The sequence below is a fragment of the Gopherus evgoodei genome, chromosome 2 (assembly GCF_007399415.2).
Source record: "Gopherus evgoodei ecotype Sinaloan lineage chromosome 2, rGopEvg1_v1.p, whole genome shotgun sequence".
In the NCBI taxonomy this organism is placed as follows: Eukaryota; Metazoa; Chordata; order Testudines; family Testudinidae; genus Gopherus; species Gopherus evgoodei.
This window is the reverse complement of record NC_044323.1, coordinates 260870269-260887393: the sequence shown is the minus strand read 5'-3', so window position 1 is coordinate 260887393 and position 17125 is coordinate 260870269. Positions and strand designations below refer to the sequence as shown.

General features: G+C 45.0%; 1 protein-coding gene across 29 annotated transcripts in view; it reads right to left on the bottom strand.

Annotated features, from left to right (window-relative positions):
• Positions 1-15860, bottom strand: part of RIMS2 (regulating synaptic membrane exocytosis 2) — an 884385-nt gene extending 868525 nt beyond the window's left edge. For all 29 annotated transcript variants that reach the window (XR_003999196.1, XR_003999198.1, XR_003999197.1 and 26 more), the window contains exon 1: positions 15108-15860. Coding sequence is in view for 26 of the 29 variants with exons in the window: in XM_030553644.1 (XP_030409504.1) it covers positions 15108-15283 (176 nt within the window). In the remaining 3 variants the exon portion in view is untranslated. The remainder of the gene's footprint in view (positions 1-15107) is intronic.
• Positions 15861-17125: the final 1265 nt, after the last annotated feature.

The following is a 17125-nucleotide window of genomic DNA, read 5'->3' as shown; positions in this document are numbered from 1 at the left end:
ATGGGGCATCCGCCACGTTCCAGCGCTTGATGGACAGCCTCCTCCAAACACATCACGACTACGCCGCAGCCTATCTAGATGACATAGTCATCTATAGTTGGCAGTGGGAGACTCACCTAGAAGAGGTTGCCGCCATCCTAAGGTCCTTGTGGGCGGCCGGGTTAATGGCCAACCCTAGGAAGTGCCGCATCGGCTGGCGGGAGACCACCTACTTGGGGTATACCGTCGGAAATGGGCAAGTGAAACCTCTCGTGAACAAGGTTCAGGCCATCGCAGCCTGTCCTCCGCCGACCACGAAGCGCCAAGTCCTCCAGTTCTTGAGGCTGGAGGGATATTATTGACAGTTCATCCCCCAGTTTGCGGCGATGGCCGCCCCCTTGACCGGGCTCCTCACCAAGGACAGCCCGCAACAAGTACGCTGGACCTCCAAGTGTGACGAGGCTTTCCAGTCACTTAAGGCAAGCCTCTGTAGAAAGTCGGTCTTATTTAGCCCTGACTTCCATCGACCATTCGTCCTGCAGACTGACACATCAGAAGTGGGGCTCGGGGCTGTCCTCTTACAGGAGGTGGATGGAGAGGAGCATCTGGTCCTCTACGTCAGCCAGAAGCTGTTCCCCAGAGAGCAGAACTATGCAGTGGTCGAAAAGGAAGCCCTCACGGCGAAGTGGGCCTGCGATGCCCTGCGTTACCACCTCCTTGGGACCCCATTCACCTTGGTCACTGACCACTCCGCCCTCCAATGGTTGTGCCGTATGAAGGACCACAACATGTGACTTCAACGGGGGTACTTTGCTATGCAGCCCTACGCCTTCACCGTCCACCACAGGGCTGGAAAGGACCACGCCAATGCTGACTTCCTTTCCCGCTTGGGAGGTATGGACGAGCCTGGCCCCGTTGCCCGGGAGCCAGCCTTGAGGGAGGGGGTATGTAAGGAGGCGCCCTGGCTCCCCGCCGCGCCTGAGAGGGACGAGCCAGAGCAGGTGCCTCAGTGGGCGGAGCCACCATCGCCTGTCCCCGCCCCCGGAAGTCAAGGGGCGGGACAGGAAGTATAAAAGCCCGGCCCAAGCGCTCAGTTGGCGGCCGGCTGCCGGAGAGGACAGACGCTGGAGCCCAAGCTCCTGCCGGGCCCAGCCTACCCTGTGCTCACTACCCGGAGGAACGCTGGCCTGACCTGCCTCACGCTCGGTATCCAGAGGAGCACTGGCCTGACCTGCCCCACGCTCACTACCCGGAGGAATGCTGGCCGGATTTGCCTCATACCCGGTACCCGGAGGAATGTCGGCCTGACCTGCCTTGTGCCCGGTATCCCGAGGAACGGCCTGAGCTTCCCTACGACCAGTATCCCAAGGAGCTGCCTGAGCCTCCCTACGACCGGTACCCAGATGAGCCCATGGTCTGGGACCCCCCAGACGAAGCTGGTGAGAGACAGGTACCCAGAGAGGGGGAGGTCGGAAGTGGCCCGGGGGTAGCTGACCCTGGTTTGGCTCCTGAAGAGCCTGAACCCATGTCAGTGTGTTTCGGCCAGGATCCCCACTGACAGCAGCGTACCTTTGCCGCTGCTAGGGCCCCGGGCTGGAACGCAGTGGAGTGGGAGGGCCTGCGTTCCCCCTGCCACCCCCCCAAGGGTGGCAGACTCCCCCTCTCCCTGGCCTGAGGAGGCCTGCTGTATAGACTTCTGGGATACTGTGTTTGCTCAGCCTGCTGAAGCCTGAGCCTGAACTGCTACGGCCCCGCCCTGCCCAAGGGCCTGAGCTGATATACTTTGTTTGCAGACCCTTTATTCCCTCAACGCCTGCTGAGGGGTTAGGCCTACCCGGACTGCTGTGTGTAAGGAGGCGCCCTGGCTCCCCGCTGCGCCTGAGAGGAATGAGCCCCGACACCGCCGGCTTACAGTAGGTAACAAGGTTGGGTGAGACCGGAGAGGTTTGTCGAGATTTTCCATGCATCACCAGGTCCATAACTTGGGACAATACTGGGTCAATGTGAGTTGCCTTCTTTATCTGAGTAGCAGTGATGGGTGTATTCTCTACCTGTTCAAAGTAGAAGATTTCCTTTTGGGCATTATCTTGATGTTTGACCGGCAAAGGCAACCTTGAGAGGCCATCTGCATTGCCGTGCGGAGTGGATTTCCGATATTTGATTTCATATGTGTGTGCTGAAAGTAACAATGCCTAATGTTGCATACGACTAGCAGCTAATGGGGGAATGCCTGTGTAGGGTCCAAAAACTGATGTCAGAGGTCGATGGTCTGTGAGAAGAGTAAACTTCCGCCCAAACAGGTACTGATGAAACTTCCAAATTCCAATAACAATTCCTAATGCCTCACGTTACATTTGGGCGTAGTTAGTTTCTGCTTTGCTTAAAGTGCGTGAAGCAAAAGCAATAGGTCTCTCTTCTCCCAAAGGAATAATGTGTGACACGACTGCTCCCACTCCATAAAGGGAGGAATCGCAGGCCAATTGTAGGGGTAAGGATGGATCAAAGTACATTAGAACTTCAGAATTTAGCAATGCATCCTTAGCTTTGTTAAATGCAACATCACAGGCTTCAGTCCACTTCCAGGCCTTGTTCTGCCCAAGGAGTTCATGAAGTGCTTTTAGCAGTGTGGCTAACTGTGAGATGAACTTTCCATAATAGTTCAGTAGTCCTAGAAACGAGCGCAGCTGGCTTACATTTCGAGGTGGGGGGAGCCTCCACAATAGCTTTAACTTTTGCAGGGGCCTTATGAAGACCTGCAGAATCAATGATGTGTCCCATATATTCAGAGAGCTTGAAGAATTCACACTTGTCTTTGCGAACTCATAGGCCATACTCTTCTAGTCTTTGTAGGGTAGCCTCTAAATTCTTTAAGTGATCTCTTCATTCCCTCCAGTGACCAGGATATCATCCAGATGGCACTGAACTCCTGAGAAGCCACACATGATCTGGTCCATAGCCCTCTGGAACAGGGCGGGAGCAGATGTTATTCCGAAGGGTAGGCGACAGTATTGTTAAAGCCCCTTATGAGTCACAATAATCAACAGCTCTTGGGACTTTTCATCAACGTGCATCTGTAAATATGCTTCACTCAGATCAATCTTACTGAACTTTTGTCCCCCAGCCAGGCCTGCAAAGAGATCATCAATGCGGGGAAGCGGGTATTGCTCTGCACACAACACTGGGTTGACAGTGACTTTAAAATCAACACAAATCCAGAGACAGCCGTCTTTCTTCACTATTGGAATGATAGGAGTGGCCCATGGGCTATGGGTAACTGGTATTAGGACTCCATTGGTGACCAGGAGCTCCAGGTCCGCTTCAACTTTTGGCCTGATGGCATATGGCACAGTTCAGGCTTTCAGATATTTTGGTGGACTGTCAGGTTTAATGTTCAATGTCACAGTGATTCCCTTCATACTTCCCAAATCCTCTCCAAAAACAGCAGCATGTTTCCTTAGTATAGGGGTTAGACTGGTTTCTTCTTTAGTCATCCGGTGCACTTCTGCCCAGTTCAGCTGAATCTTCCCAAGCCAAGACCTACCCATTAAGGCGGGGTAGTTACCTCTCACCACAAACAGTGGCAATTCAGCAGCCTGTCCATTGAGCTCCACTTTAACATCAATAGTGCCCAACATGGGCACAGCTTCTCCCGTATACGTCTTCAGAACAGTTTTTGTTACCTTAAGCGGAAGATGCTGTAGCTTTTCTTTATACGCAGTCTCGGAGACCAGTGAGACAGCTGCACCGGTGTCCAGTTCTATGCGTATAGGTTTGCCCTCCAACAACGGGGTTACCCAGTATTCATGTGAGTCCACTGCCAAAGATAAAACATGCAGTGGCACTTCCTCTTGCGATGAGGTGTCACCTTGATCATCCTGGGTCTGCTCTAGGGTATGCAGGGTTCCTCTTTTTGTCGGCCAGATCACAGGCTTCTTTTTCTTTTGTTTATAGGCACACTCCATGTGTCCCTTTTTGCCGCAGTGTCGACACACCAGGTCCTTACACCAGCATTCTGATGCCTGGTGACCTGGCTTACCACAGCGGTAAATTCCTGACTCTGCACAGTTTTGTGGGTAGGTTCTTGTGACACTTTTTGCACCCTAGGGGATGCACCGATGTATTGCGCCTCCCTTGTAGCCAATTCCATGGAGACAGCAATATCAACAGCCTTCTGTAATGTAAGCTGAGCCTCTGTCAGTAGGCACTTCTGTATAACTTCACTGTACAGGCCACACACTAACCTGTCACGCAGGGCATCATTTAACTTCTCTTTAAATTCACAGTGTTCTGCTAGCTTTTTTAAAATTGCTACAAATTGTACAACTGTTTCATCTTCTTTTTGGTCTCTTTTGTGGAACCAATATCTTTCAGCAACTACTAGTGGTTTTGGGGAAAAACGGGAGGCCAGGATTTCCACAATGTCACTGTAAAATTTAGTCTCAGGCTTAACAGGGTGTAGTAAGTTGCATAGCAGGGAGTAGGTTTTAGCCCCTACAACACTTGAGAATATTGGCATCTTCTTCTCTTCTGTAATGTCATTTGCAATAACAAAAAGCTCAAAACACTCAGTATACACATGCCATTGCACTATATTCTCATCAAAAGGTTCCAGTGGCCCGGTCAGAGTAGCCATGATTTTTAGTTTCACTTTCACAGTCAGTGCAAACAAGCAGTTTTTTTGTTTGTTTGTTCTTTACCTTGACTTCTACTTCCTTCTGTTACTGGAACAGCACCAGAATCCCATCTATCTTCGCCACTTGTTATATCCTTGAGGGCAGCCAGTTTAGAAAGAAATCACTTGAGGCCAGACAGCAGACAGCTAACAAAACTACCATTTATTTACAGACACAGAGCTCGCCTAACCGGCCGAAGCTGGCTGAGCTTTCCCCTAATAATCTAACTCAGTTGCCATAGGAACAAAAACGGTGACAACCAAATACACAACACCTGCCGCCCTTGCGGCAACCAGCAGAGCGCCCCCCGTGGCTTGCTGCCCCAGGCACGCGCTTGGCGTGCTGGTGCTTGGAGCCAACCCTGAGCACAATTGCTGCAACAGGATGACATCACCAAGACTTCAGTATCATTGGTGAGACAAGATGGAGTTTGCAAAAGCACTGCCAATAGATTAGATTTAAATTGTTGTAATAGTTTTAATTGAATATTGAAATGCTATTGTAATGTAAGATGCTAATGGGTTTTCCTGTTAAACATGAGATTGTTTAGACAGTGTACTGCTGGAAAGGAGACATAAACTAACCTTGGTAAACAGAGATAAATAGTGAGATTTAATTTGAACTTAAGATTTTTAATATTAAGAACATCAGAATGGCTAAACTGGGTCAGACCAAAAGTCCATCTAGACCAGTATCCTGTCTTCCGACAGTGGCCAATGCCAGGTGCCCCAGAGGGAATGAACAGCCAATCATCAAGTGATCCATTCCCTGTCACTCATTTCCAGCTTCTGGCAAACAGAGGCTAGGGACACCATCCCTGCCCATCCTGGCTAATAGCCATTGATGGACCTATCTTCCATGAATTTATCTAGTTTTTTTCTTTTTAATTCTGTTGTAATCTTGGCCTTCACAACATCCTCTGGGAAAAAGTTTCACAGGTTGACTGTGTGTTGTGTGAAGAAATATTTCCTTTTTGTTTGTTTTAAACCTGCTGCCTATTACTTTCATTTGGTGACTCCTAGTTCTTTTGTTATGAGAAGGAGTAAATAACACTTCTTTATCTACTTTCTCCACACCAGTCATGATTTTAAAGACCTGTGTGATATCCCCCCTTAGTCGTATCTTTTCCAAGCTGAAAAGTCCCAGTCTTATTAATCTCTCCTCACAGGGAAGCTGTTCTATACCCCTAATCACTTTGTTGCCCTTTTCTGAATCTATTCCAATTCCAATATATCTTTTTTTTAAGATGGGGCAATCACATCTGCATGCAGTATGCAAGATGTGGGAATACCATGGATTTATATAGAGGCAATATAATATTTTCTGTCTTATTATCTATCCCTTTCTTAATGATTCCCAACATACTGTTCATTTTTTGACTGCTGCTGCACATTGAGTGGGTATTTTCAGAGAACTAGCCACAATGAGTCCAAGATCTGTTTCTTGAGTGGTAACAGCTAATTTAGACTCTATCATTTTATATGTCTAGTTAGGATTATGTTTTCCAAAGTGCATTACTTTGTATTTATCAACATTGAATTTCATCTGCCATTTTGTTTCCAGTCACTCAGTTTTGAGAGATCCTTTTGTAGCTCTTTGCTGTCTTCCTGGGACTATCTTGAGTATTCATTAATTGAATTTAATATTCATTAATTTGCCCATCTGAAGACTGCTCTTTTAATGTTTTCTTTTCAGTAACCAATTTAAATTCTTTTTTTGGTTTCATAGGACTTATTTAAGATCACTCACCTTTGCCCATTTATAAACTATTTATATTACCCATGATAAATCAAACAGGATTCAATAACCTTTAAATGAAATTCCTTTGCCTACATATAAACTGCTTTTATTATCTATGATACACTGAGCCTGGACTCACTACTGATTTTTGTCTGATCTTACTTAAAGAAGAGTGTCCCCACCAGAAGAGGATCCACTTTTAAACTGTAATCTCTGCTGAAAGCTCTCCACAGAAAGACATACAGAAGGTATTGTATCTGAAGTAACCACTGTTTACTGCTTGTATTGTTTGTTTTGTCTTTTTTTCTTTCTTTCTGTCACTGCAGCCACTGAGTCCTGAAGCTGCTCTAAATTACATCAGATCTGTTTCAGCCTCCAGCTGGCCCTAGAATCAGGGAAGTGAAAAGATGGCATAGAAGCACATTTTCCCTCACCTCTCCATATGTGTAAAGCTAGCGTCCGTTTTAAAAACCAACCCCTAATCTCCTCAAATAGCCTTTACCAGTAACACTGATGAACGAGGGAGTGGCTGCACAAATGTTGAGCAGAGCTGGTGCAAAGGTTCATTTTATTTGAACCCTGGGCCTCACTTCAACAGCTGGAAGCAAAAGAAAGCACTAAAAATAGACAAAGGCAAACAGACTTCCAGACAAGGAGAGCTAGCAAAGCGTGCACCAAGGAACATCTTATCTTTATGTGACTCGGCTCTCAATATTTTGTAATACTTCAAGCATGCCAGAAGAGGGTGCTGGCACCCATCTTGGAAAAATAAAAAAACTCCTCCTGAGCTCTTGTGCCTGCCTTTAAAGTGCAGAATGAAGGTTTATGCACATGAATAACTTTACACATAAGTAATCTCACTGTCTTAAATTCAAAGTTAGAACCCTTTTATTACTTTTTTCTTCTCATTATGGAAAGAGAAAATGGATATGCTCACTGCAAATATTTTAAAACTGGTTTGGGGAAAAATATACTTTTTAAATCAGGTTAGACTGACAATTTTGTTCTGTACAATTTAGAACTTACAATATATACTGTAACTAAGATTTAATTTCAATGCAAAAATCACTTTCAATGTTTTCATAGGTTTTAAATTATCTTACTCATAAATTCATAGCGTTTAAGGCCAGGTGTGGCCATGAGCTCAAATAGTCTGTTCTCCTGTATATCACAGGCCATTAAATTTCACTCAGTTCTCCTTGTATTGAACCCAATAACTTGTGTTTGATTAAAGCATAACTTACAGAAAGACGTCTGGTCTTAATCTGAAGGCATCACATGGTAGAGAATCCATCACTTCCCTTGGTTGTTTGTTTTTCATGGTTAATCATCCTCACTATTACAAATTTGTACCTTATTTCTCATTTGAATTTGTTTGGCTCCAGCTTCAAGCCATTTGTTCTTGTTATGTCTTTCTCTGTTGGAATAAAGAGCCCTTTACTACCTCGTATTTTCTCTCTGTGAAAGTACATACTCACTAATCAAGCACCTCTCAATCTTCTCTTTGATAAACTGAACAGTTTTAACTCAAAGTCTCTCAGTGTAAGGCATTTTCTACAGCTCTCAAATAATTGAGGTGGTTCTTTTCTGTACTCGCTCCAATTTTTCAACTTAAAAATGTGGACATTAGAACACATTATCGGTCTCACCAACACTGTATAGAGATGTAAAATCAACTCCCTATTCCTATTCACTACTACCCATTTGGAGTCTGCCCTCTTCTACAAAACACATTCTGTTAAGTCACTGACAAGAAGTAACCCTACCACTATTATTATTTATCCAGCATCCAAAAGGGTGCTAGAAACTTTACAGAAAGGAGGAAGAAGTGGCACAGCCCAGTGGAATAATCAAACAAAAAACAAGGGGAGAGGAAAAGAAACAAAGACAGGAGAAGAGTGTCATGTCCTTCTTCACTCCAGTTTCTTCTTCCTATATCTTCCTATACTTTCTATTTTCCACTATTTCAAGACAACATTTAAATTCATCTTCACCATATACATATGTTGTACAGCATAAGTAAACAAAAACAAAACAAAACTGTATGTTACATCCTTCACTCTGTATTCAGCAAAACACATAATGAAATCATGGGAATGTTGCTTGAATAAGAAATGTTGACTACAGTCATAGGTTATCTACCTCAAAAAATACAACACTTTAATAGATTCCAAGGCCAGAAAGGGCCTTTCTTATCATCTAGTCTGATCTCCTATATAAGACAGGCCATAGAACTTCTCCAAAAAAATTTCCAGAGCATATCTTTTAGAAAAAAAAGTAGACAAGAATATTCCAGAGAAAGAGCATCCAGTCCCATCCACAATATCCTCATCTTCTTTTGCTGAGGCAGCAAATCCACCTACATCCATCTTTACAGATGAATAATGTTTTCAAGTACTTAAAGTGCATGCAGAAATCTTAGACATTCCCCTGGAGACTATTCAAGAAAACCACCATAAGTTCTTAAACATATTGCATTAACTAACACCCAGGAAATTAGCCATGCCAATAAAGAATGGCATGCTGGAATCTGTCAAATCCATCTAGCATGAGCCTGCTTCCATCTCAACTACCTCTAAGACAGCAGACAGAAGGTCAAGTCCCTGCAAAGGATTTGAACACTTACTCTCATCCTGCATCTGGCTCTCTTGCTGTGCAAGTCGTACAGGAGAGAACAAAATAGCAAAGTCCACTAAAGTCACCCCAAGGAAAAATGATCCCCCCAAAAATGGATTTTTTCATCAAGCCTTCAAACAAAATCAGCAAATTACCAAGTGCTGCTCAACATATGTCTTTAATTTGGGACAAACTGTCTAATTTTGTTGATCGGTACTCAAGGAACTCCAGGAGTTGCTTAAATAGCTTATGGCCAACTGGTTGCTCAAACATCTTGCCAGACTGCACTGGACACATGATACAGTAGGGCACACCATGGCCACTGAAATAAGCAGGATGAGGTTGTCCTGGCCTCAGTCCTCTGGAACTTCAACTGAGGTTCAGGCAATAATTGAAGACCTCCCATTTGAGGGAAAGCTTCTTCAGCAGTGGGACAGACAAAGCTCTCCATATTTTAAAGGATGAAAGAGCAACTCTGTCCTTCCAGGGCTCTGTATCCCAGCACCTATATTTTAGGCAGCGCTCAGTTACATTCAACTCAAGATCTTTAGAGCCATTGAGAAAGAGGCAGAGATTCCACCAGAGGCAACCCTCTGCCTCCTCCTTGGCTGCCCCACAGTCTGAGGTTTTGAATAGGCAGGAAGTTTGATGCATGCTTGGACTAAAGGATCTTTGTTCTACCCTTTTCCCCACTCCGCCCCTTTGGTAACCAGCTGTTTTATTTTCAAGAATCTTGGGCTGGCATTACTCAGACCAGTGGGCCCTCAAAATTTACAAAATCTTACAAATTTTGAATCCCTCATACTCCTATTTGCACTTCAGAAAAAACATAAAAAGAATGATCACTTTATATAGGCACACACACCCCAAAAAATCAAAACACTGAACATTTCATGTTTTCTATCTTTAAAAAATAGGATTTATACTAACTAATCAATTTGCATAACATCCCTGTGAGGTAGGGAAGCTTTAATCATATTTTATATAGCAGTAACACATACAAATAGTTCATGTAACCCTGAAGACCACAAACTAACAGATCAGGATTAGAACTCTCAGGCAACAATCTCCTCTCACATCAGCACTACTGCTAAATCTTAAGTATTTTTTCCTTTACTTCTCCAAAGTCACTTCATTCCTGCCATAAACACTTGATCATCTTTCCTCATGACTACTGAGAACTCCTCTTCCCTGAACTCCTTAGCTGTCACTTCACTGCGTCAAAAAAAACACAGCTGTGAAAATCATCTTCTTTGTCCACTGTGCTATCCATTCCTACTTCCTCTTCCAATCTGTTAATCATGCCCACACCCCACTCAGCACCATGTGAATGAACACCTAATTTCAGTTTATTTATAAAATAGGATTACAATATGTCTCTGAAACAATGAAACGTACGTTTTCAGAGCCTGTTCCTGTTGGTTTTACAGAGAACAGCATTTTATCTTAGTTTTTATAGACTATAACATAGTCACCTGAAATAGCTACCCAACCTCTGGTGACATTGAAGGTAAACTGGACAAGCACATATGTACCTCAAAGACCACTCCCAAGTCTGTTATGCAATAATGTTGCCACCTTACTACCCTTCATGAGACCTCCCAATAAGCACTCCCCTCAAGCCAGCCCTCCCATACAAAAGTCAGATTCATACAGAGACTTAAGTTAATTTGCATTTTTTTCTAACATAGAGCCCAATCCTGCAAAGTGCCCTCAATGCCAATCAAATCAGTGGAAGTTGAAGGGCACTCAGGACCTCACAAGACTAGGATCATAAATTCATTTATATAGAGACAACATGACCTGAAAAACTGTTAGGAAGCTTACATGGATAAAACTAGAAAAAAAGATGCAGAACATACATATTGTAAATGAAAACTGTTCATGCAAATTCTACACAAAGTCTCTACAACAACAGAGGTTCAAAACATCTGCATTTTTGTAGTTTAATTAGGATGAACTTGTATAAATTGTAGAGGAAAAATTTACTGCATCAAGAGTACATATATTATGTATATTAAATATTGCTCAAAAATCTTTTTCTGTCCTGTTACGTAAATTAACTTAGTATTTTTTATCACACTACATTTACTTTGCCTGTTAATTCAAATACTTTTGTTAAATCTCAGCAAAATGTTTTTTCTATGGAAGGAACATTTTTTAAATGTTCAGTTTTTCAGATTAAAAATAACAGTCCAATATCAAAACATTACTCTAGTTTCTAGTAAAGATAAATTTCCTCACAAATAAATTACAATAATATATGTTTAAATAGCTTTAGGTTGAAACACAAAAGCAAGGGATCTCAAATTTAGGCCTATAGTTGATTTAGGAAAAAACAAACACAACAGAGTGATCTAACTATAGAATGATAGCCTTAACGAAGGGCCAGCTGCAGCAACTCTTACACTGAGCCAAATCCACATTCAATAAAGCAGGAAGGAAAGAAACAGAAACCCCACTCCAGTAGTACCAAAACTTCCAGAAGAGAGGCTCAGAAAAGAATCAGCACAGTATCCTAATCCCTCCTCCTCCTTGGGAACACTGCATGGCTACAGCTGTGTGCATTTAGGAGACAGAGACAGGAGCAGATCTGGTAAACAGCCACTTTACATGTCATCTTCTCCCAACAAATCTCAGCAGGAGTTCAGGCTGACCTTATCAAAATTAACTCCTGCAGATTCAAACTCTATAGCATCTACCTCCACTTCCCAAAAGAGATTCATGCATGTAGAGAGAGGGAATTTTTATATATTCTTCTTTTTTTTAAATAGACATACATATTTCCCCCTGGAGACAGAAAAGAGAGGAATAAAAATAAACAGTCCACATGACAGATACTAGTCACACTATTTAATGAAGGTTTGGAAAGTTCTAAAATATCACAGTGATGGGCACCATGCAATAACTTGAAATGGAACGGAAGAAAGCAGGAATGTGAAGGGGGGGGTAGCCTCTCATACTGACATTCAGTCATCATAAGTTTCCCCAAAGTTTACAGGAAATCCATCCTTACCCCCTCAATTCTCTAATAAGAACGTTATCACAAGACCTCTCCAAGTGTCAGCTCAGACTTTCCAGCATAATTTTACCCACTCATGTTTTACTTTCATGAAATGGAGTAATATAGCCTGTAATTCTTATTCAGACAAAAGTCCATTTCACTTCAAAAGAAGTTTGCCTTCAATGGAAATTTTGCTTGAATAAGGAGTGCAGAATTTGGCTCTACCTGCATCATAACAATATTAGTTAAATGTATATGTTGTATTAATGTTCTTGTTTTCTTTTAGAAATTGGGGAACATACCTGTCAAGAAGGTTAAACTGCAAAATATTTACCTAAGAGAGTAGAACAAGTTTTTGTATGGTATTTTTTCTAGTAAATAGAGAGAAAGAGAACACTTTTAGACTAAACAGTGCTTTGAAACTATCAAGTGCATATTTCACATTAAATAAAGTAAATAAAATGCCTTTAGAAAATAACATTGATAAGTTGTTTACCTGAAACCATATCACTTCTCAAGGTCCTGTAAATTATTATTAACTCCCATCGACAACAATACTTCTATAAGATAGTTGTTTCAATCCATCCTGTACATACATATTTTGGCATATAGCCTTTCCAACACCTTACACACAATTCTCAACCTCCACCACACCATCCACACACTGTGTTCAAGTGAAAAGCTGAAATTACAGTAATGACACTCCTTAATGGGAAGAAGGTGGATCAGCTCTTAAGCTGTTATAAATTGACATAGCTCCATCAATAGGAGGTTTGAGTATAAAACCAATGGGAAACTAAGCCTCATAGAATGCATATGCTTCTCTCAATGTTCTAATGGAGGGTGTGGTATCACCTTACTTTATTTTGCAACTGCATGCATTCCTTTCCCCTACAAACTTCCTTCTGTTCTGAATATGTTCTCAGATAATAACAGAGCAAACTTAAATTTAAAAAAAAAATAGAAAATCTGTTTACACTTATAATCCTTACATTTGATGTTAGTGGAATCCTCTCCCTATCTTAAAATTACTGGGAAATTACCCTGCCTGTAATATGCACATTAGTGATAATGCATGAAATTCTTAGCCTTGTAACAACCTTACTCCTAAAAAATTATGACTCCTCATGCATATAGGTTACAATCACATTTAAAACACACAACATATGTTTAGATTTTAGAATTATATATGATTTTTACTATTAAAAAATCAGTGATATTCTTACTTTCTTACAGTAAATGTAATTATTAAAATCACAAATATTATAGAATCCAAAACACAGTTGCCAGTAATATTTGTTAATCTTTAATGCTACTCTCATATATTGAAGCTATACCTCTGATTAATAACTTGTAATTTAATTTCTTGTTAGTGTTTTTAAACACACAAAACTTTTGAGTTAAAAATGTACATTATTTTATTTTGATTCTCCATATTATTCAGAAATGTAACAAATCTTTTAAGTACTTTAAAATGTGGGTGCCACAATAGTATGAATTATATAATATTAAAATGTCAGCTATTTAATACCCTGAATTACTTTTGATTATTTAGAATTAGAATTACAAATTAGATATGTAGTTTGATTTCCAGTGTATAATTCACACTGGTGTTCTTCAAAATGTTGACATATTAAAGCATTTTTAAAGCAGAGGCACACTGAAAAGGATTTAAAAAGTGGAGCACTCTTTTGCCTTCAATAACTTTTATTTAAAGAATAACCATAGTTTAAATTTCCGTCAGCATATTCCTAATCAAACAATGACTGGAAAACACACACTTCCAAACAAGCATCAAGGCCCAGAGATAGCTTTTAGCTAGATTTTGAAGGAACAGCTGAAAACCACAATGGTCAAGAGACAGTGCTAAATCATAGAGTTCTCTCTTTTTTGCACTAACCATTGGCACTGTGAAAAATATTATTTCACTTCTTTTCTGGCTTTTTCATATTTCCACACATAATATTGTATAGAGTAGTGTGATTTTATACTTCTAAATCATTAGAGGTGAATGTGGTGTTTTCACCAGGTAGGGAAGCAGTTTTCATGAGTGTTTACATGTGTTTGGTAAGTAGACATATGGGACAACCATACGGATTCAGATTACAAACCCAGTATCTTCACATTAACTTGCAAGCAATAGATCTGAATGCCTCTCCAAGTGCTTTAGATAGGCAAAAATAACCGAGACCACAAGAAAAAGTTTGCATTTCCTTAGCACCCTTCACTTCCCGCTGCACCAAGAAACAAAAATGCGTTAAAATGTAGAGCCTTCTGAGACAAGTCTCCCCAATCCCTGACAACTGCTGAGAGCTGGACCCGTCGGCAGACGGAAGGGAGGCGATGGAGAGACAAGGAAGGACAGCAGGGCCATAAACGCCCCCCCACCAGTCTGGACAGTTCCCTGGTGCTGAAGTTACAGAGCCGCTGTGGAAACGTCCTTCCCTCCTCAGCGTCCCAGCTGCTGGCAGCCGGCAGGCCCCGCCCGGCGTGTGGTTAGCGGGACAGGGTACTAGGAACCACAGGTGCCAGGGGCCGAGTCCCCACCCCGCGGAGACGTTTCCTCAGCTAGGAAAGAGGCGCGGAGCTGGGGCGGGCGACGCTGGTGGAGGAAGATGGCGGCTCTTGCAAACCCACTTGGAGACCGTTAGAGCCTAGGCCCTGGCCACAAATCTCCGGCCCGAGGTGTCGGGGCGAGCGGCACCAGGGCCCCGTCACACGCTCGCAGCCAGGAACGAGCCCGCGGCAGCTCCCCAGCTGTCGAGACCCTTTCCCTTGCACACGCCGGGTCAGAACAGCAACACCTGTGCGGCCATGTTGGGTGCCTAGCCCCAGCCTCTGCCCGATGCCAGCCGCCTCCCCGTCCCCAGAGAGCTGGGGGGAGGGAGGACACAGCACCGGGGACCTGGAGCAAATACCACAGCCGAGCGGCCTCACCTCCACACCCCCATCAGCCTCCCCCCTCCCCACAGCAGGTAGGGCCCCGACAGAATCAAGCCCCAATCCCCGCAACACCTCGGCGGCTGGGGTCCAGCCCGCCACCCCGGCCCTCTCTGCGGCCCTGAGCGGGTAGGAAAGGAGGGGGCTGCCCTTACTTGAGCACGGACTGCTCCTTCTCTTCCTCCTTCTTCTGCCGCTCCATGACAGCCAGGATGATCTTCCTCTCTTCCTCCGTGAGGTGGCTGAGGTCGGGCATCTCCGACTGCGGGGCCTGAGGTGCAGGAGGCTGAGGAGGAGCAGGGCCGCTCCGCGGCCCGACAGGAGCCGACATGTTTGGTGGAGCTCAGCCACGCGACGGGAGACACGGGGCTCGCTCGGGCAGGGGCAGCAGCCGCCGGCGCGGGGAGCGATACATACAAGTCAATGCACGCGGATCAATAGGCAGCCTGATGAATCAACAGCGCCCCGGGGAGGGGGCTGACCGGGGAAGCCCGGCCTCACACACACACACTTTGCCACTCGTGAGGGGAGCCGCGGGGGGGGGGGGAGGAGAGTGACGCGCGGGAAGGGGGCCGAAGCAGAGTGAACAGGGAGCTGGAGGGGGGCAGCAGAACGGGCGGAGACCTGAGGGATGGGCAGCGAGGGGGTGGCCAGACAGAGAGCGGGGGGACGGGATTGACCCCAGGAGAAGGAGCGAGGCCAGATTACGCTAACCCCGGCGCCAGAGGAAGAGTCCGAGCCCGGAAACCAGCGGCTGCCGGGACGCCAGCGTTACCGAAATGTCGGTTGCAGGGGAAGAAGCGGGAGGTGTGTGACAGGAGCTCTGCCGCGGGGGCAAAGCCCGTAGGATGCACGCGAGCCCCAGCCGCCGGCAGCGGTAGCCGGCTCATAATTCCACGCCGAGGTCCGTGGCCGGGGCTGTGTGTGTGGGGCGCCGCCGACGGCCGCCGCCGCCTCCTGCTGCAGGTGCTCCTGTGCGGGCCTCGCCGCCGCTGCCGCCGCGCTAGGCTGCTGGAGACAGTCCGCTTAACCCATCCCTGCGCCGACAGCCGGAGTCACGGGAGGGGGCTCCGCGTCCTCCTGCCGGTCCCGCGGCCGGCCCGGAGCGACGCTTTTTTCTGCCACAGGGGTTACGTGGCTCCGCTTCCCGCGGGCGATCGACGCGGGGGTGGGGAGAAGATGTATTAATTATTATTATTGTTATTTATTTATAAATGCACAAAAATGGATGCGATAAAAATCACGCGAGGAAGGACAAGGAGGAGCTAAGCGCCGCGGACGCGCTAGGAGGACCGAGCCCAGCTGCTCAAGGGGCGGACGCACCGGGGGGGGGGGCGGAGGGAGACTGCACAGCAGCCGCTGCCCGGGCTCTCTCGAGAGGCGGGGGCGGAGAGGAGCTAGGGGCAGGCGGTGGGGAGAGCAGAGAGGGAAAGGCGGCCAGAGAAATCGGATTAGGGAGAAGGGGGTTAGGAGAGAGCGAAGTGGCTGGGAAAGGAGGTGGGGTGAGATACAGCAGCCTCTGGTGAAGGAGGAGATGGGTATGGCAGTGGAGGCGAACTGGAGCGGAAAGCGCGATAGAGCAAAGGTACACAGGGGGTGGGAGCGAACCGGGTACAGTGCACCGCGGGATGTAAGTGGGGAAACGGTGCACGCCCATATCTTTCTTCACACCCAGACACATAACCAGTAACAGGAGAAGAGTCACAACAGTACAATTATTAAAAGCAGCTGAGCTCTGCCCGAACTGCCGGCAGCATCCCCACTGCTAATGGCTGGAAAGCTCAGTCCTTGAGGGCTCAGGTACTTCTTGACTTAACTTTTTCTCCTTCGGAAGCTGATGACAGTACAGGGCTCCACCACTTAGATCCAACACAAAGTGTAGGAGACAGCGAATAAAATACCACCCAACCACAATCCAAACTCGGGTCACAGAGAAAGAAAAGTCCCATTTGTGCATAGCCACGTACCTTACCGATGTTTGTCTGGAAGCGGAGTAACCTTCTGAAAAGATAACAGCAACCGTGAGTCATAAAGAAACGAAACTATAAAAATATACTCTTTGAATAATGTAATTCCTCTGAGTTTTCTTTTCTACTCTAACTACTGTCTTAATACTCTCCTTCAATTACTATATCTATTTCAGGGGTCGGCAACCTTTCAGAATTGGTGTGCC